This window comes from Lonchura striata, chromosome 6 (assembly GCF_046129695.1).
Source record: "Lonchura striata isolate bLonStr1 chromosome 6, bLonStr1.mat, whole genome shotgun sequence".
Lineage (NCBI taxonomy): Eukaryota > Metazoa > Chordata > Aves > Passeriformes > Estrildidae > Lonchura > Lonchura striata.
The window spans coordinates 60142682-60163017 of NC_134608.1; the positions used below are offsets into that span (position 1 = coordinate 60142682).

The 20336-nt window shown below is 34.3% G+C and overlaps 1 protein-coding gene across 1 annotated transcript in view; it reads left to right on the forward strand.

Annotated features, from left to right (window-relative positions):
• The window catches only part of CCDC73 (coiled-coil domain containing 73), a 55757-nt gene that overhangs the window by 5400 nt on the left and 30021 nt on the right, over nt 1–20336 (forward strand). Inside the window, exons 2-7 of the mRNA XM_077784393.1 lie at nt 1487–1633; nt 8196–8267; nt 11579–11650; nt 12424–12459; nt 14205–14279; nt 16106–16144. Coding sequence (XP_077640519.1) covers nt 1502–1633; nt 8196–8267; nt 11579–11650; nt 12424–12459; nt 14205–14279; nt 16106–16144 — 426 coding nt within the window. The 5' untranslated portion in view covers nt 1487–1501. The remainder of the gene's footprint in view (nt 1–1486; nt 1634–8195; nt 8268–11578; nt 11651–12423; nt 12460–14204; nt 14280–16105; nt 16145–20336) is intronic.

A 20336-nucleotide genomic window follows, 5' to 3' on the forward strand; every position in this document is an offset into this window, starting at 1 on the left:
TATGAAAACAATTTTGAACACCTGAATGAAAGAAACAAAATTTTTTAATGTGCTTTTGGGACAGATGGACTTACTTTATTCAAAGTTTTTTGGCTAAAATAGAAATAATGTTTTTTTATCCTAATGTATTACATTAAAAAAAATCCAAACAGCTTCAGTCTACAGTGTCTGCAGATTGCCTGCACAATGCCTGATTCATGTTGGCACATTGACACAACAGATTTGTTGTGTTGCCTGAAGTGCTACATGTTTGTACATGGTTCTTATTCAGGCTTTATTTGCTGCCTCTTCAAAAGTCCTTCAAACATATATATTTTGACGCTGACAAAAGAATTTATATACTTCATATTGAACAGCTCAGTATTAATCATATGTTTTAAGATGAAAGACAAAAATGAGCCTGATTATTTTGGTTTTAGCAAAACCGTTGTTTTACTAACAGAATAACTTCTGTGGTGGGGCAGCTAAGCAAGGAGTCAGTCTATTATCCATGACCAAGCAGCTTAAATGTGATCTATGTTAGGGTTTTATTTAGACAACAGAAGAAAAAGTGGTAAGCCCTGATTTGTAGTTGTTATGGCCCCATGATACAGACCAGGTCTCTGCTCTTCCTGCAGGAATTCCTTCCTAAGGGTTCTGTGGCAGCAGCCAGGTCAGTCATAACTCCTATGCTCTACCCCTGCCTCTGTAATTCTCAGTGCAGAAACACACAGGGTGTGTCTGGCAGGGACAGCATCCTGTGTTCTAGTGCATTGCTGAAAATTCAGTCTCAAGGATTAAAAAATAGAATCTGGGGAAAACAAGTGAAATACCTACAGTTGTTACATTTTTGTGAATAAAATGCTGAATGTTGTGGTCACTTCTGGTGTCTCTAACAAACCTGCTTTGTCCTTGCAGAGACACCTGTGGCTTCTGTTTGTGTAACTCCTTGCTTGACAACAGTTGATGCAGCTGGCTCAGAGTATGTTTTGGTACAGGATCTTCTAGGAAGAGAATGAGAAAGACTTCTTGATAAAATTCAGGTACAGAGACTACAAGCATTACCTTAAGTCCCTAATTTCAGACCAAAGATCTCTTTTAAAATTGGGCCTGTCTTGTGATCGTTTTCATCTTGAAGATAGGCAGCAACATTTTCATGGCAACGTGTACGTTGCAGCAACTTCATGTCAGTGCAGGGCAGTAACTCTGGAAAAAACTGTACTACTTCTGTCTGCTCTTCAAAGTTTTTGCTTAAAACTAAAACCAAGCCAAGAAATACAGAGGAGAAACAGGAATATTGTGAATAAATATTGTGATAAAACAGTTTTCTTTTTTTTCTACAGTAGTGCACATTACTTTAAAATGAAAATATTGATAATGACATAGTATCTATACATAGTAGTTTTACTCTTTGCAAAAAGATTCTGCCTCTATATTTGAAGGTTTTGCAGTTTGAGTATTTTTTCACAAATAAACTGGAGAGGAAATACCTGTCTTTATTTTGCAGAAAGGAGCTCAAAGAATGGATGAAGACTTTAAAACACAGGCATTTGACTCTACTCTTCCAAGTCCATCAGAGACTTTGCTTTCCATTCGACTGTTAGACTTCAAAACAAGTTTATTGGAGGCAATAGAAGAACTGCGTATAAGAAGGGTAAATTTGTTTACATTGAATTTGGTCTTTCTTTGTCTTATTTCTGTCTCTCTGTAGGTAATCACAGAAAATGCTGCATAAGTGTGGCTAAAACTCATGCTGTATTTTAAGTGATTCACCAAACAGGGTTTTGTTTAAAAATATAATAGAGTGTGCTACAAATTTCCCAGCACAAAGGGAACAGGGTTGTATGGGAATTAATTTGGATTTTCTGCAACAACATAAGAAGTTGCTGAGTTGATACTCAGACTGTTGAGAAAACCTCCATTAAATTATTGTCCTTCATTATAATTCTTCCCTTTAACAGCAGTCTTTGATACAAAATAAAAAGAAAGAATCAAAGTGTTTTCCAAGTCCCCAAGTCTTTCTCATTTCATAATTGATTTGCCATTTGCCAGAAAAGTGGTGATTTTGGCTGTTTACTTGTGCTTTTCAGAATTACCTATGCAGGCAAAGAGCTATATTAAAACCACTTTATTTCATCATTTTTACATTGCTAATCTATGAAGCTAAACCCCTACAATAATAGTATATTGAGTATTAGGAGTGGGGGTGTTTTGGTTTTGAAATTAGCGGAATCATCTTGTAGTAGTACCAAGGTGAAATTGCTTCCATGCTGGTAAAGGCAGCTGTTTATTCTTGTAGTTAATTTGTCACTTGTATTTTTCTGTGGTTACTTTTTCAGTTGTGTGTATGGAAACATTTCTGTCTATTTCTCCCCTTAGGGTTTCTGAACTCCTGTGTGTATTGAATGACCTAAAGTGTATTTTTCTTCATCTGATTAATTTGACCTGCTCAAAATATGTGTATTATTATTTTTAAAATATTAGTATTGATAACATGCTTGATTTATGCATATTTTGATCTAAGTGAAATGCTATAATCCTCTCTTTAAAAGCCATAAACAAAAGAATGGCTGCCATTAAAAAGAAAAAAAGAAAGAGAGAAAGGCTACATGATGGTACTTTCTTGGTGTAGTACTGTTAAAGCCCCCATGGTGTGGTCCCCAGACCTGTGTTAAAATGGAACATGTTTAGTCTAGTCAAACTATTTTGCTATTAAAAGACAGAATAATTTAACTCTATTATTATATATAATAAAATTAAATATACACATATATATATATTATACTATTATAATGATTAGAATATACTTTTCTTTATAAAACTGCTTAGCTGAATTTACATGGTTAACTCAATGTTGCACTTTTAATGCACTTGGTCAGAATCTAAAGTGTTCATGGAGTGCCATGGGATTTAATCTTTTGGCATTTTTATTTGGGTTTTTATTCCTGTTTTGTGTCTGCTATACTACAAGAGTTTGTGACTGATTTTGTAAAAGTTGTCTCAGAAAGGTGAGTAATATTTTGCCTTGAAATTGTTTTTAGGTTCAAAACTGATGCAAATGCTAAGAGCCAATTTCACAATTAAGACATGGCCCCAAGTGTTTAAAATAGCTGTGCTTTCCTTTACCCTAGAAAAATATACGCTTATGTATATATTTACCTGTTTAGTTAGAAATTTAGATTAAAAAGTAAGCATTTTACTAACAGCCAGTTTGAAATCTTGGAGTGTCCTTGAATGCATTTTTGACTGGTTTTGCTAGTTCAGGGCTGCTTGCTTAGTATATTTGAAGCTTGGAATATAAAACATAAGTGTTTTGAAGAAGCAAGATTTAATGAATAATGTGGCTTATGCTTAGTGGGATTAATTTTTATCTTTTTAAGTAGAATTTTGTATGGATGTTTTTGCTTTAAAATATCCCTAAAAAACCCTCTCCCAATTTTAGCTATGGATTTCTTCCAAATTCAGTCACTGTAAGGTTATTCTGTAAATTTTTAATCAGCCCTGAGAGAAAGGTAGTGCATAGACCAAAATATAGGGATAACTCAGAGAATTACAGTGCTTGTCTTGCACCATGCTAATTTTTCCATGGCCAAGAATGAAACACACAAACTGTGTGTTAAACTCATCTGCTCCATCAGAAAGTGGAGTAAAATGGAAAATTCTGCAGTTTTCTTATTACTTCTCTCACTTCCTTGTGAGGTTCATTTGACTGATAACCTGAGGGAGGCACTAGAGCCAGCACCATGGATTTTACTCTTAAGTTTTGTCTTTGACCTCTGGCTTGGCCTCAGATGAGATTATTTTACCTCTGTTTGCTTCTGTTTTTCTTCCCCTTCTTGGTCTTGCTTGCCACTTCAACAGGAGACTCTTTGGGACAGGACCTATTGTGTATTTTGAGTTTAATAAACTGTCTGGAATGGTTGGTTAAGCTGCAGCACAAATTCAGATTAATAAAAATAAATTTGTGGATTAAATTATCTGTGTGAAGCTAACAAAAAGCAAACTCTTAAATATGAAAATATTCTGAGAGATTTGTCGCAATCCTTACTCAATATCATCATACTGAACTTAAACTCTCAAAAATAGTTTAGAAGAGTTGCTCAGAGTAAAGGACTGTTCATCTGTTTCATCTTCCAAAGGAAATCCCAATTCTTGATAGCTGTACAAGTTTGTTCTAAAGAATATTTGCTTAAATGATTATACTTGATGCAGCTTCACTTTGTTCCTTTGGCTATTCACAGGGTCTTTGTTCTCCATAGGAATTGACATAATATGAATATGTAAGTAATTAAAAGCCACAAAAAGTTATATTTCTCTTTACCTTGCCCCACAGGGATTATTTCATGCTCCAGTAGTTAGAGTATCTTTTGTTTTTTCCAGTTTAGCTCTCCCACTCATCTAGCACTGACTCAGCCAATGATCCTTTTGTGCTGGATATCCCTTCACTTACTTCCATGTTTGTCAGTCTTGCTCTGCAGCCGAGGGCCTTCTTCCTAACAGCCTTTTAGCTGGATTTTATACCTAAGTGTAAATTAGGGAATTTTTTTACTAAAATGACAGACAAAAGGATAGCTGAGTATTGGGGAAAAAAAGTAGGTATGTGGATTTAAGAGAATAAACAGCACTGAATTTCAGATCTCATGACTTGTTCGAGTCAGCAAACAGTGTATTAGGTGGTAATTTCTCTGTTTGTGAATATTGTGGCTTTTGATTAGGAACTGATTACTTGCATTTGGAGAGTGCTCTAAGTATCCGTGCAGGCCTTTCTAGGAATATATTTTGATAGAAGAGATTTAAATAAAGAGTAATTGTAGCCTATGCTGTGGAGTCAAGGACAGACCAGTGAAAAATTTCCAAAGGAAAAATAGTGGTTGGTACAAATTTCTGTGTCCCTCCATCTGAAAGAAAGTTTTTGAGACTAGATTCCAAATATATGTTGCTATTATTTTTTGTTAACTGTTGTAACTATGAAAATTTAACAATGTTTTATCAGAAACTTAAGTTAGAATCATGTTTCTATGAATATCTTCTCTCCTTTTAAAATTTGCCCTGGAAAAGAACAATATCCATGAGATCTACTAAAAATTGTACTGGTCTTCTTCATTCATGAAGGAATTTCTAATTATAGTATGAAACAATCAGAATTTGTAGTTTCTGTGAGTACTATTTGACCTGCATGAAAATTGGATGTGCAATTTTGTAGGAGGGAGACTGTAAGTTCAAAAAAGATAATAAAAGTACCTAGCAGCAGTTTTGGCTGCTTGGACATGAGCCAGCTGTACTCTGTTCCTAAATCTGTTCAGGGTCAAGAATCGAGGGGGCTTGACCAATCCACAGCCCATCTTGTAAAACTACAGCCTGAAGCAAACACTTTAAAGAAGGCTTGACACTTTCTAAAGGTTATAACGAGTAAATAAACCATCAAATTACTCCTCTTTTATTGTTATGGTAGTCTTTTTTTATAAAAACACTTAAATCCATGTAGTCCTAAGGCATCTAATAAAAAATGAACACTTTTAAGGTTTGGTGGGTTTTTGATCCCTCATCGGAGTTATATACAATATTGTTCTCCTAAGTATAACAAAAACATTTTTGTCTTATTAAATAGCTGACAGAACTTCTAAAAAAAAAGTCCTTCACACAAGTTTTAGAAGCTTTCAATTCAAAATGGGTAAACTATAAATGTCCTTTGGAAGATGTAAAAATTATGGATAAGGTTTATAACTGTTAGTGATTTCACATGAGAACATTTTTATCATGTAATTTTCATTCTCAGATTAAGTATTTATGATGTTTATTTTTTCCACCATAGTGCATACATGCACATTTTTTACAGCTTCCAGATACACCTTTATAATTTGGGAGTAAGTTGGAGGAGTGTTGTTCACTTAGAACTTTGTTCTTCTCCTCTTAGACATTCACAGCAAAGGGCTCACTTAAAATGGAATTTAATGCCACTTTCTTACCATTTTGAGTGAGACTTTTGCTAATAATACATTGTTTTCATAGGATTTGTTGCTTAATAACAGAAAGGATCGAAGAACACACCTTTTTAAAAGCTTCAAGCCATCTCATTTGGTTTCATCACACAAGGGAAATTAGGGGGATGTATTTTCCTTCAGTACTTATAGAATAATACCAGGAAAAAAATAATTGCAACTATGCAGCACTATGAGTTAAAGCAGAATTGGGGATCATTGATAATCTTTTAAGTTCTCTCTTTTTTTTTTTTTTTTTTTTCCATAAGTCATATGAAATCTTTAGGTCTCTTCTCCATCTGTATTCTACCAGTATATATCAGAGAAGCAAAAGCTAAAGAACTTTTCTCTAGTTCTCTGTGAGCCAAATTTTAGTTTTAAATGCCTATTCAGTATTTTAAATGTAAAATTCACATGAGTGCTGAGGCATATATTTAGAACCTGCAAGAATCTCTTGAAATGCTTGTGAGTAGCCTCCTGTGGAAAGAAGTGTGCTTCTCTACACACCTGTGCCTGTAAACTGTCTGCTAAGCAAGGAAGTAAATTTTGACCCTAAAACCCTATAAAAGATATCAATGTCAAAAAAACTATTCTGAATCACTTGGGATATATTTTGCACTTTTGTTTCTGTTGATAAATAGTGGGACTATTAATCAAATATTGTACTAAGTGAGAAAGGGTTGAAAAATTTTCAAAACTGTTTTGCATCAGTTGTTGAAGTGTAGTAAATATCCTTGAATCAGAAACTTGGAACTCATATGCATACTGGGCTTCAGAAAGAATTGCAGTATATTTTATAGCCAAAAATTTCTGTGTTATCTTCTTCACTTGGAAAGGAGAAAGAGCCTCCATTTGTTCTTTCAGAGTGTCAGGAAAGGTATTGCTTCATCTAGAGGTGGGATTGTTTTGGTGTTAGGGCAAATAATAATTGTTTATGGTATTGCAATTCAGTACAATTTTACTTCAGTATTAAGAGAATGATCCTTTTGAGGCCTTCTTTTATTTTTTATTAGAGAGATTTATGGCATTTTTTATTAGAGAGATTCATGGCCTTTTTTGCCCAAGTTGTGACTGTTTCCTGAAGGTTCTAACCAATTTTTGAGGTGTGAGTCGCTTCAAGAATACTTGAATTTTTCCAACAATTAAGATTGCAAGATTTAAACTATAGTGAAGTTGAACTTAAAAACAGCATCAAATTTGCACATAATATATCAAAATGCACTATTCAAGTATTGGGAGTATTCTTTTACCCTCACACAGTCAGCTTGGCCCTTGCTGGAGTGTGTCCAACACAAGACCTCAGTAAATGTTATTAGTGCAACAATTCATCAAAGAGAAGCCAGGCTTACCTTAAAGTGGTCCCTTTGCCAAGCTGGCCATCAGCGTGCAGAGCAAAGGCAGGACAGCAGTCTTTTGATGCTCAGTGACACGTTAGTGGAGCTCTCCAGGTCCTTGAAGGATATTCATTAGTTTGACTGTGTGCATAAACAGGACAGCGCTGAGTTGCTTATGACATACATCAAAAACCTGAGTATTGTTCTTGCAGGAAATCATGACTGTTAATAGGGGAGCTTTTTGTTCTTCCTGTTTTTTTTTTGAGTAGTGGATGTGTTAAGGAAGGCCAGTGCTCATAAAAATTGGACTCCAAAGGGAAGTCGATTCCTGTTGGGAAAAATTAACTTTAATAACAGAATGTTTTAAGAAAATTCACATAAATACTTAGGAACTGCGATTTTCAGAAGGTAACTCTCATTTGTTATCAAAAGTAATAGTTTGATTCTTGACAAAATGCTTCTGCAAGAACAGGATCTGTAACACACCTTTGTTCTATTAGTACCTTTTGTGGATCATGGAGGAAGCTTTGGACTTCAGTAATGGTCTTCTCAGATTTTCTAGTAGCTCATCAGAAATATGTGTTGATTATCCATGATTCTGTTTCAATTTCTTTTGGTAGGTCAGAAGGCTTCTTGGCACAGAAGATAATGATAAATATTTCACTTTTTTCCATAATAACAGCAATAACCACTGACAAAAATTTTTAAGTTGTCCTAGGAGATGTCACAAAGAATAAAGATTCAAATGTTTTGAGCTGAATTTTTAAGATGCCCCAAAGATTCAGAGTCATTAATTATGATTATCTATATCTTTGACTACAATGAATTCTTGAAGCACTTTTGCATCTTACTGAATTTCTCTTCATCTCAGTGTTTTGACTTTTTTATGTTTGTTTTTAACTAGGAAACAGAAACTAATTATGAAGACCAAATAAACAAAATTGTTATAGAGAAACAAGAACTTGAATGGCAGAAGGTAACTTTCCTGTGTGCTTTTAGTGTTTTACCTGCTGAGATTTAATTTTTATATGTTAATATAAATTGGGATTTGTTACAATTCCTCTTTTAGATCTATTTTTATTTAAATAGTAGAATGTGCTAGCCAATAGCTTATTATTTAGTCATGAACATCTGTAGCTTTTCTTTTGATTTGGATTGTGCCCAGCTTAGAAATGTTTTTAACAAGAGAGTTATAATAATATTTGGCATGACTTGGAAACTTCAGTCAAAAGAGATGGAAATACTGAAGAAATAAGACATTTAGCTGAATCTGAGGCTTGTTGACACATTGGTGTGGGAGAACCTGTGTAGCAGCTTCTCTGTATTATGCTTGGCTTTGGCAAGTGCAAATATCAGTGCAACAAACAACTTCACTTGCAATCTTTTGGAAGTGCTAATTTTTCCAGAAAGTTACTTTGAGCATTAACTTGTATGTTATCTCTACTCAGAAGTTTGTCAACTTTTAAATGCTGGGAATGAAGTATTCAGTAACATTCTTCAGTGTAACATTCTTCTCAGAGTTAGGGCTCCTGAGGTTATGCTTTCCTAGGAAATGCATTCCCTTCTTTAATACAATCAAACCTATGACCCCTGTCACTAGGGCACAAGATAAAAGGCTTCACTCCGTATATTTTACGACCGCAGAAAAAACAATAATTTCAGCTCTATCCTTGATCTTGGGATATTTAACATCTTACTTGTAAAAGAAGGCTATTTCTTCTTGGAGTTCATCCTAACCATCTTAAATTAATAATCCTAACTCTCTGCTTTTCTTTCTTGAAAGATATATATGTGCACACAGAAACAGGAAACATTTTATATTTGTAAAAGCAAGAGTGCTTTCAATTTGTAACCCTTCTTTGCTTTTCTTAACCTAGCATTGCAGTGCCTAATATTCTGGGTTCAAAAGGGAGGATTTCCACCCATTCTAAGACCTTAACAGCAATTTAATTTACCACTCATAAAAGGATGGGACCTACAGGTAGTGAGGTGAACTCTGTTCCTGTACTTTGTACTTAACATTGGCGCATGGCAAAGCTGGTGTAAGCAATTGAGTGGTAGATTTTGGGAGCTTGACGTGAGCAAATATTCTGGAACTTCAAATTAACAAGCTAATACAAATTTCCAGTCCTGGAGACTCCAGTAAGATGAAAATTCTAAGTATGACATTTAAATTGAATTTAAGACCCGATTGTTTCTCAATGTAGAATCATATTAACCACAGCAGTAGTTCAATAAGTAGACATCTTCCTCTGGTTTATCAAAGGTTCTGTTTTTCCATTTCCTTCATAGATTTCCCTTTCAGTCAACATTTCTGTCATTCATTTTATTTTAATTAAATTTAACTATCCAGTTTGAAATAAAGACATTACTTCAGCTAAGTCATATCACAGTAGTACAACTTGTCTACCTTTTATAAATATACTGCTGCTGCTGCTCTTAAATAAATACACACAAGCAAGGAAAATAGAATAACTAGAGAATATATTCCTTTAAATCTAGTGAGTATACTCAAACTTGTGAAACATTACAATATCAAAGTCAATTTTGTTCATATTTAAAAAAAAAACAACCTGCTTTTTTCTTCAGTCTTCAGTCACACATATATGGAAAATTTCTTCCAAGCCTGAATTTCTGACAGAAATAATAGAATAATTTTATCCAATAGTCTTGTGTGTGAGGCTTGTTAGAAAATGAATATTTGTAGACACTCCCCTGTCTTTTTGAAAATAAAATACCTTACTTGAATATAAGGTACAAGGAAATGGTATGTTATAAATAGTTCAGCGTTGGGGTTTTTTTCCACTACATCTGTGATAAAGTTATATAAAAGCTGACTGTTTAATGAAACCAAACTGATACCTACATAATTTACTCCATGATATTGCCTTGAATTCCCGTATTTTATAGTGCCACCTTAATTTGGCAGTGCTGTGGATATAAAATTTTATTCCTGTGGTGAGCAGGAGTACTGAAGTGGGAATATTTGATTTTTTGTTCCTGCAGTACTGCCTCTGCCTTGCTAGTGTACTTCACACGCCTGTCACCCCCTGGAGAACCTGTCCTTGGACACAGGGCTGAGGGACAGCCTCAGAAAAACATTCCTCAGGGCATTTATATACTTCTGAATATTCATTTATGTACTGGGCATTGTTTGTTACACACAAATCAAAACTTTCTCTACTCATCTTATGATGAGGTATTAGGTAAATGGATATGGAACACCTTATCTCCATGGCTTCTTGTCTTCTCTCAAAAGGCAACAGCTCTCGCTTGTACAATGTGAAAGCAACACCAACTTGCTGGAGAAAACAGCAATTTTGGAAGAGACTGTATGTTTAAAAACTCTCAATTTCTATTAAGGCAGAAGAAGACATTTGGCTCCTTGTGTGTGAAATAGATTTTCAATTTGTTTTCTCCCATTAATTCTTTTTAATAGTCTAATTTATATTTATTTTTGTGCAGTCATTAGTGGATTGTTTCCTGCCTCACACTAATATTTATAAGCTAAACATTCATCTACATTTTGAGATAACTGTTCAAGGACAGAGCCTCTTAACTAGTTTTACCTAATATTTCAGTGTTTAGAACTGAAAAAACCTGGTATTCCATGGCAAAGGTGAAGTATCATATAGAGAAGCATGATGCTTAAAGATGTTGGAGATTTCCATCTTGTAGAGTATAATATTAACCTATGAGATTATGACATGAAATAATAATGCAAAAAAAAAGTACATCTTCACTCATTTTCTTGATTTTATGGATGAGAGTAAAGCCAGGCTGGAGGGTGATAAAAATCTCATACTATTGCCTTACGCTTAGTTATTTCTGGCTTCCTTTGGCTCTTTCAGGTAGCTTGTTAAATGACAAAAATTTTACTATAAACAGAATAGCAGATAGTTATTTTTCAATTGGATTCTCAATTTTAATTTTCAATTAAAATTCTGGTGTATCTTCCTGGACCAGTGTCAAGATTCAGTCTTAAACTGGCAGGGGATGTGGATGTTTCTGCAGGCTGATTGGATGGGTAGGAGTTGCTTACAGAAGTCCTAGAAAAAGGTCTGTATTCCAGATGGGAGAATTGTTACCCATTAAGAATGAAAGAGAAGCTGCTACCAAAAAGACAAGTAGCAGTTAAAAAATGCATCCTTTTAGTCTTCAGGGTTTTTTAGTAAATTGTGTCTTTCTAAAAAACATTTAATAAGTCAGCCTTTTCTTGAAATACTTTATATGTAATTTGCTCTAAGATAATACTTAATTCACACTGTTGTTACTTCACATGAGCAGGAAACTCTGCAGCATCAGACTGACACACTGCAACAACAGAACAAAGAAGCTATGACAGCTTTTAAAAAGCAGGTAACAAAGAAAAGCCTTTGCTTTTGACAGTGGGGTTTTAAAATATGATGGCATCATAGCAAGTAATCAGTTGGTAGGAAAATATTTTTCTGTTGCGTATAAAATGTTAGAATACACAACTAAAAAAAAAAACAAAAACCACGTCCTTTCTTCTGGCCACACCATTATGCTTGTATTTTAGCAGTTCTTTCCAGACGCCCCTCCTCCTGGCATTTTTCATTTTTATATTTCAAAAATCTCCTAGAGAAAATAATGCTTCTTCTAATACTTTCCTTACATTGTTTTGCTTGTTTGGTTTCTCCCCTCTAATTTAGCATGACCTCTGCAAGGGTAGATTCATAAACCATGGTAAATTATCCTGCTCAACATTTGAAAGTGTATTTCATTCTTGTGTTTTATTCTCCATATTACAGTGAGCAAACACAAGAGCTGAGACACCTTGCAGAGAATGTTCATAGGAACTGAAACTGTTGCCCATGGTGATGAAGAATTTGTCATTAATGCTGCATCACAATCATGTCAAACAGAAAAAAAAAAAAAAAAAAAGCCAAAAAACTGACAAGCAATTAGGTTTCTCCCCTGGAAAAATAATTTGAGAATCACAGACTTCTCCTTATAACTCTACAAGTTCCTATAGTTAAAAAAAACACAGGAAGTATGTAGTGCAGGTTAATATAATTATATTGTCTTGTTGAATTGCATGGATGAAATTATTGCCACGTGCTGTTCTGATTTTTTTGTTTGTTTTGGTTTTTATGTGACTAACAACCAAGTTACAGGCAAGGATGTTTGCCATGGAAGAAGAAAAGGTACTGTACAATTATTTGTTGTTTGCCATCCAAAGAAGAGCATAAGCAAATGATAATAATATAAAACTTACCAAATATATCTTAAGTATAAACTAAGTAGATTGCAATTACATTATGTTTTTTGCTGTGGCCTTTGCAAAAGAAATGTCTTTGTAACTTCGTTATTTTTGGGGTTTTTTTTTGTTTATAGACTGTAGAACTTGTGAAGTGTTACTGCTTATGCTAAAAATCAGTTGCGGAAAGAGTGTTCTTTGATAGTTCCATATTGCAGCTATACAAAATTTATTTTGTTCTAGAAGGTTGAGATAAATTGGGACAATTGGCCTTTACAAGTAGTACTGAAAAATAACATTTCTAACTGCCTTAGAGAAATCAGATTTTAATAGGGTTTTATTGATTTAGCTGAACTGGTTTCCTAAGGTACTTGTCCTAAACTAAAATAAGATAAATTTTAGCCTGAATTTATCTGGATTTTGTTAGCTACATAGGTTTTTATACCAGACTGAATGCCCAGTTCCTCCTCTGAATGAAGGATTTACATTTGGTGTACAATGAACCTGTTTTAAACAGTGAAGTCAGTGAATGTCTGCATGTGGCCTCTATTATTTCATTTAAATTTCCCAGTGGTTTAGAGCAGATGAATCTAATGGGTGTGGCATAAGAAATTTGTAAACCAGTTAAATGGATTGAAAGTATATAAAAATAAACTTTTTTGTTTGCTTCATTGATATTTATTGCTATTTATTTTATATTTTCTGGCTGAGTAATTTGATTGGGGGTTTAGAAATTTTTCTTGTTAAGACAATTCATTTGGTGACACATAACCCACTTACTATTCTCTGATTTGTATTTTTCAGTGATAGCTTCAGAATTAAATTGTATGCTGATTAATTTTTACTTCTGTTTCCATTTAGTTGAAGAGTACTTTCAGTACTTTATACCAAAGTAACCAAAAGAGTAAATTAAGCTCATGACAGAGTTGAAAAAACAATTTTTGCACCAATTTAGATGATATGTACTGTGAGTGATCAGGGTGGTTTTGGGAGATTGCACAGCCAGCACTATGTTGGAAATGACTGGAACATGCAGGGGTGATTGAATGGATTTATTTGTGTTTTCTGTCATATTCTCTGGTATTTCAATTCTGTTCTGCATTAGATTGACTGCAGCCAGGGACTCTTACCAAATTTAATTCTGCTGAAGTCCTTTGACTTTCTCATGTGCAAATTCTGTATGTTTGTCTATATATGCATACACACACACACATATACATATATATCTATATCCATATAAAATGTGCTTGCATGTATTTAGTGATTCTAGCAATAGCAGGTTACAGTTCTTTCTTTGTGGACTGGGGAAAAATGTGCAGATTGTTTCTATGAAGATCCCGCTATTGCACATAAAAAAATGGATTTACCTGGTACCTTTTGTTTTAAAATTTACTATCTTTCTTCTAAATAATGTATTTGTTCTGCCTTTGTCAGGTTTGTCTCTCCTGGAACAGCCAATTTTATGACTTGATGAATAGAGTCATAAGTGGTGAAAATACACTATTGGGTTTTCACTTTTCTTTTTATAGCAATATTTATCTACATTTTAAAATTATTTAGGTGAATTATTCACCAGTGAATTGTTCTGTTGTAGCGGAGTAACACTTTATTTTCGTAACATTCTTTTTGATAAATTCTTATTGTAAATGCATTTATTCTGCCCAAATGCTGAAGTACAGCTTTTGTTGAAAGGGAAAATACCAACTTGCTGTAGAAACAAAAGAAAAAGAAATTGATGGACTGAAAGAAACATTAAAAGCATTACAGGTAAACTATTGCTTTTGTAAAATAACATTTCTTTGAATGCAAGTGTTTTGGTTTTAGTTTTATACTAGTAAGAAAATTGTGGGTTTTAAGAGGAGCTTTAAGGTCTTATTGTGTAATCTTCCTAGGACTACTCACTTTGTAACACTGAGTTTCTGTTCCCATATTCAGTGTCAAGACTACTTTAAGTTAACCTTCCAGCTAATGTTATTTTCCTCCAGAAGACTCAAAAGTTCAAACAGTGTGTGAAATGTTCTTTCTTTTAATTTCCACAGTCTTCCTCTTTATTCATATTCTTGTTTTCTAACTTCACACCTGCCTGGAATCCCTGGTTTTGGACTGCTAAACAGAACTAAATATTCACACTGGGCCCCCAGCTTGCAGTGCTTCCTGTGTTTTTCAGTGTTTTTCTGTGTTTCACTGGGAGGTTTCTGTACTTACACTTGATCCATGGCTTAAGACCAAAGCAGATATGTTGAGAATGGATCACTAGCATTGCAATGCATTGTCAGATTTCAGGTATTAGCAGGAGCTAATTATTTTTCTACCCAAAACTGAGCGGGATAATAATTCTATTGAAAACAAAATTACTATATTGGATTATAGCTATGATTTTAAAACTTATGTTGGTTCTTATTAATATTCTCTGACAATGGAATGCATTTACTTGGTAGCAGTCTGTTTGTTTTATCATTTAGTTAACACTGAATGTATTTTAGGAGCAAAAGAAGCTGATTCTCATGGCTGGCCTTCTGAGCAATAGCTGTAAGGATTTTGTTGCCTTGCTCAAACCTTGGTATAGTACAGATGATACAGAATATCCATCCCTCCATGGTCTACTGAACATAATATGTGAACAGCAAGAGTAATGAAAGATCCCACTGGCCTTTATTTTCAAAGATAAACCACAAATTAAAAAAAAAAATCCTAAATATTGAATCAAGCATCAAGCATTTGTGTCACAGTACAGTTCAGATCTAGGAAATTCTGCTGTGGCCTGAGGAAGCAGGGGGTCACAATGGACATGTAGTCCCAGGGGAATTGTTTGGAAATACAAGAGTGAAGAATTTATATAAATACAAGCCTAATACAAGAATGAAGAATTTTAAATTCAATTCTGTATTCCTCTTTGTAGAGTCAGAACCTTACCTTAAAATGATTGTTCTCTAGGTTTTTTCCTAGAAGTAATATTTTCTGTATAAGATTTGTACACTCTAGGTTCTTTAACATTACTCTGTTTTTCCCTCTTATACTTAAGCATTATGCAAATCAAAATACTCTGTCAGTGGGGTATTAAATAGTGTTAATATCTTTTAATGTCAGCCTTATATTATTAAAGCTTGTGAGATTGGTCCATTATATCTTTTTTGTTACCATTTCGACTATCAACTAAGATACTGTGGGGTTTTTCCAACAGGGAATACACTTCTATTCCTGTAGGAATTGAGGGAACACATTTATTTCTGTCTTTGTCTTCTCTATTTACGTCTAAGGGTCTAGTTTACAGACTGTGGTCCATTTGCACGTTGTTTTTATGATGGCTGTCAGAAAACACAAGGATTTAAGCACTTTTTCAAAACTCCTCTACTAACAACTCAGTGTAAAGTGATTTTACATAATTTAAGTATTGAAGTAACATTATGAAGTAAAGTGAATCTAATAATACATTAAATTGTGCCATCATTAATTCAAAACCAGTGTTACTATATTGGATGGATTTTAATAGCAAGTGCAATTAAATCCTTGGTATAACAATACTTAATTATTCAGGTTGTTGTCAGAAAAAAATGTAAGTACCATTTAATGAATAACTCTCTGTTGTTTTACAGATTTCAAAATATACTTTACAAAAGAAACTGAATGAAATGGTAAGAAAATCATGAAAGTAAACAAAAGAAGGAAGAGCTTTAATAAAAACAGTATGCTTAGGGTATAATCCACTACTAACTGGCTTTGATACTTAAATGATATATAATAATTATTACAAGTAACACAAAGAGGTATCAGCTTAAGATCTGAAAATCTTACAAATGCAATGGTTTTAGGTTTTTATAGTGTGATAGCTACTGTTCAGCATGTGGTATTTTTTCCTCACTGAATTAAAGTAGAACTGGTGTATTTGTTCTCTTTATTGATTAAAGATTTTTAATAGACTTTCATTTACAGATTCTATCAGAGTAATTTTATTACTCTGATAGAATCTGGATAATAATATCAAAAAGTAATAGAGAATTCCTAGTAGGTCTTGGTTTTGTTTTTAAGAAAAACTGGTGGTTTTCTTCTCACTCTTTTTTACTTCTTAGAAATAGTTCTTAACATCAGTTTGCCTGAACAGTTTAGATTTTATCCAGTGCAGCTCACTCCCTTTGACACAGGGAATAAATTTACCCAAGTGACAGCATAGTGGCTCTGAACCCTGTTGTCTGTTTTAGGAAGTGAAAGAGTGAGCCACAGAAACATTGCTAGGCTTGATTGAATAAATGCTGTGAAAATTCTGCTGCTGCTCAACTGGAAAGAATAAAGATAATATTGTCAGACCATTACAAACTGTGATTTTAATTAAGAAGCTCAAAAAACTAGAGTCCAGTTTAGCTTTAAGTACCATGACATTTGTACTGAAAGTCATCTTCAACGCTACAGTGGTTTTACACAAAATATGGTGAAATTGAATAATGTGCCCTCTGACCTGGGAGATAAGGCTACAAGTTAAAGATCAAAGGCAACATAAAATGTGTTTTGTCTTACTTCACTTTTAACTTGTACTTATTCCTAAAATGCAGCTGATCTAAAAACGTGTTGAAAACATACAGAATAATTGGACTTTCATTTAGGTCATTTTACATATTATCTTTCTTTCATAACTTACAAGCTCAGTCTTCCATGTGCATGAGAATATTTAAAAGGACAAGACCTTTTCTGTAAGCTGGAAAGGCATCTATGCTGCTTAAACAAATATATTTCTTGTGTTCATAAACTTTTCATTAATTGATCATTTGAATATTTTGAAAGCATTTGCTTTGATACAGAGTATGGTAACTTAAAATGCTATTGAGTGGAGACACAATGTTGGAAATCCTCTTTTGAATTTAGCACTAAACAGAACACATACAGCTGGGACTTACTTAGGGAAAATGCTCTGATATGAAATGATGAAAACAAAATACCCCACAAGGTAAACAAAAGTGATTTTTTTCCTATAACCTTTTGCAGTAGTGTGCTAATGCAGTTTCAGACCAGGTCAGATTCTAACAACTTTAGTTTCTGAGTGGTTGCACTGAAATAAGTGGTACATTCAAGGTTTGCTCATCACCAATACCAAAATGTTTAAAAATCAAATGGATGAAATTCTGAACCAATCATTTGTCTGAGACCCATTTCTATTTCAATTTTGTTAAGGACAGATTAGATTATTCTCTGGTGTGGCGTTTTGAGAGTAAGCAGATGTGCTGCTCAGTTTATATCTGGCACCTTAGAAACCTTGCCAGTCAGTGAAGGAGCTTCTGTGTGTGCTGGGGACTGGGTGTGTCTTACTGATGTAGCTTTTTATTCTGTTTTTGTTCCTTTAATTCTGTTCTTTCAGAATAGTATATGCCGTGTTAAAACTTGACATAAACACTGTGTTTTAGCATGCTGTCCATTTAAGTTTATGCAAAAAAATTGTAGTGCTGATACAATTCTTACCATATATGCTATAATTTTGAAATAGTGGAAGGTTTTGGTTTGTACTGAAGGACAGTATAGAGACAAACAAATAAAGGAATTTTTTTGTCTTTTATTATTTATTTGTCTTTATTACTGTCTTTTTCCTCCCCACAATAAAAGTGTTGATCATGCAGTGCAGTTGTTTTGGACCTCACTGCAAATGGACAGTAGCATTCATGCAATCAGGAGGGATTACTACAAAGCCAGTTCAGTTGATAGAATACACTTGAGTGTGAGCTCTGTATTGTATTTGTTTTCCTGCTGCTGAAATTAGGAAGTAATTGGAGGCAAATGGTCAGGTGTTGGTTTCCTGGCAGACTGGAGAATACCAGGACTCTCTGCATGTGAGTCTGTTCTTGTCTTCCCTTACTGTTTTTATTGGAAACTAAATGTATGTGAAACCATTGAGTGAAGCTGCAGTCAGTTGGTCTAGGTTGACTAAACCACAGAAAAGAGGGAATTTAGATCCAAATAACCCACATTGTTCCCAGCCGACAGGGAACTGTGTTCCCACCTGAACTGTGCTCAGGAACTGCTTACATGTGTCCTACTTGGCACAGGCCAAAGTGTGTCAGGGGTATTTTAAAAACAGGACAGCATTTCCTGAGAACTTCCCTGCCACCATTTAGTTTTCTAATACAGGTGTAGTTGTCAAATGAATGAAAAAGGTATTCTTGCAAAATGTTAAATAAACTTTAAAAGTTGGTTTGTTCGTAGTAATCTAAAATAGGAATGGTTTTGTTTCCTGTCTGTGTCTTTTAGGAATTTGTCTGTAATCATATTATATTGTTTACAAACACAATGAGGAGGCAGTGATATAGTATAAAGTCAACCCAATTATTTTTAAGTAGAAAAATGGTTAGTACTGGAGGAACTGTTGTGAAAATAATTCCTGTTTCAAAGAGCTACAGTTGGTAGTCCTTTGCCTAATTTTTCTGTGATCTTGCCATGGGTCTCCATGCTATTACATCTCATTTGTTTCTCTGACACTTTCACCTCCCAGTTACCACCTTCTGCTTCACTGAGTACCTCTGACTAGTGACTCCATTTCCAGAATATCTTTGAGATATGGGCCATTCCCTCTTTGTGTTTCTCCAGTCACCCACTTGACCCTGAGCTATTTCTCAGCTCTGGTTCCACCAAGAAATCATTGTGCCTCAACAAGCCATATGGCCACAATCAATTCCACTCCCCATCCCAGCTTATCTTTATTACTGGTGGAGGGCAGGGCAATAATTCCTGTTCTTGTAGTATCAGACATAAGGAAGAAGAACCAAGATTCTGTGGGTCTCACTCCAGCTCCAGGGTCATCCACTCCCTATCCTGCAGTGTCTCCTGGTGTTTCTTGATTGGCTTCTATGAAAGAATGTTTTACAACCTTTTCACTGGGAGGAGACAAATCACATACTCAGGCTTTTATTTCTCTGTACATTAAGCCTGGAGAGCAGCCTGCCATCAACAACAATATTTAGGCAAGTGTTAAGCTCTTAATAAAACTCTTGCAGATAGAGCAGGCCAGTTCCTTTTTTCCATGGAAGGAGTCCTGTGAGGTTGAATATTTCAACTTCTTGAGAGAGGAGGGACTAACACTATCTTGCTGACTAAAGAAAGGAATTGGGATAACACTAAGAAAAAATCCATAATAAAATCTGCAAAACACTTCTGATCTTACCACAAGCCATTCAAGTCTCAAATTAGGGCTGTCTTCCTGTTCATCTGCCTCTTAAAATAAATATACCTGAGGGAACTACCAGGAAAAACAAAGAAAACCTTTCCTTTTAATGTTTTTGTTATAAAATTTCCCTCCTGGCATTAGTTAAGCACAGATCCTCAACAGTTAATTTATGATTAGGAAAAAGAGAAAGTATAAGAACATTTTCAACCTACATTCCTTGCAGTGATTTCTGTAAGTGTGGTGTTTTTTTACCAGTGCTTCCATTATGACTTTCCATTTGCTGTAGTGTGTTTAATTTCATACCTTATAAAACATGAGAAATTTGTATTGTATATCCTGTTTTGCTAGTCTTATGGTGGTCATTTCATTTGATTACTATCAGCTTTTATTATCCTCTGATGCCTGGACATGTATTGCATTTGTTACTGTGTGGAAATGGAGCCTTGCCAAAGCCAAACAGACTGGGCCAGATGCATCCTGGTGTAACTTGAATTTACACACAGGAATGAATTTGGCCCAGTTCATTTTAATTGCTGTGTCGCTCTACTGTAGATTAGAAGTAGATTAGATATCTAAATAAATGGTTATCCTTTCTGAGGAATTAATTTAACCCATTCTCTTCAGAAAAATTAATTTTAAAATTCACCACATAGTACCTACAAAACTGTTAACAAAAATACAGT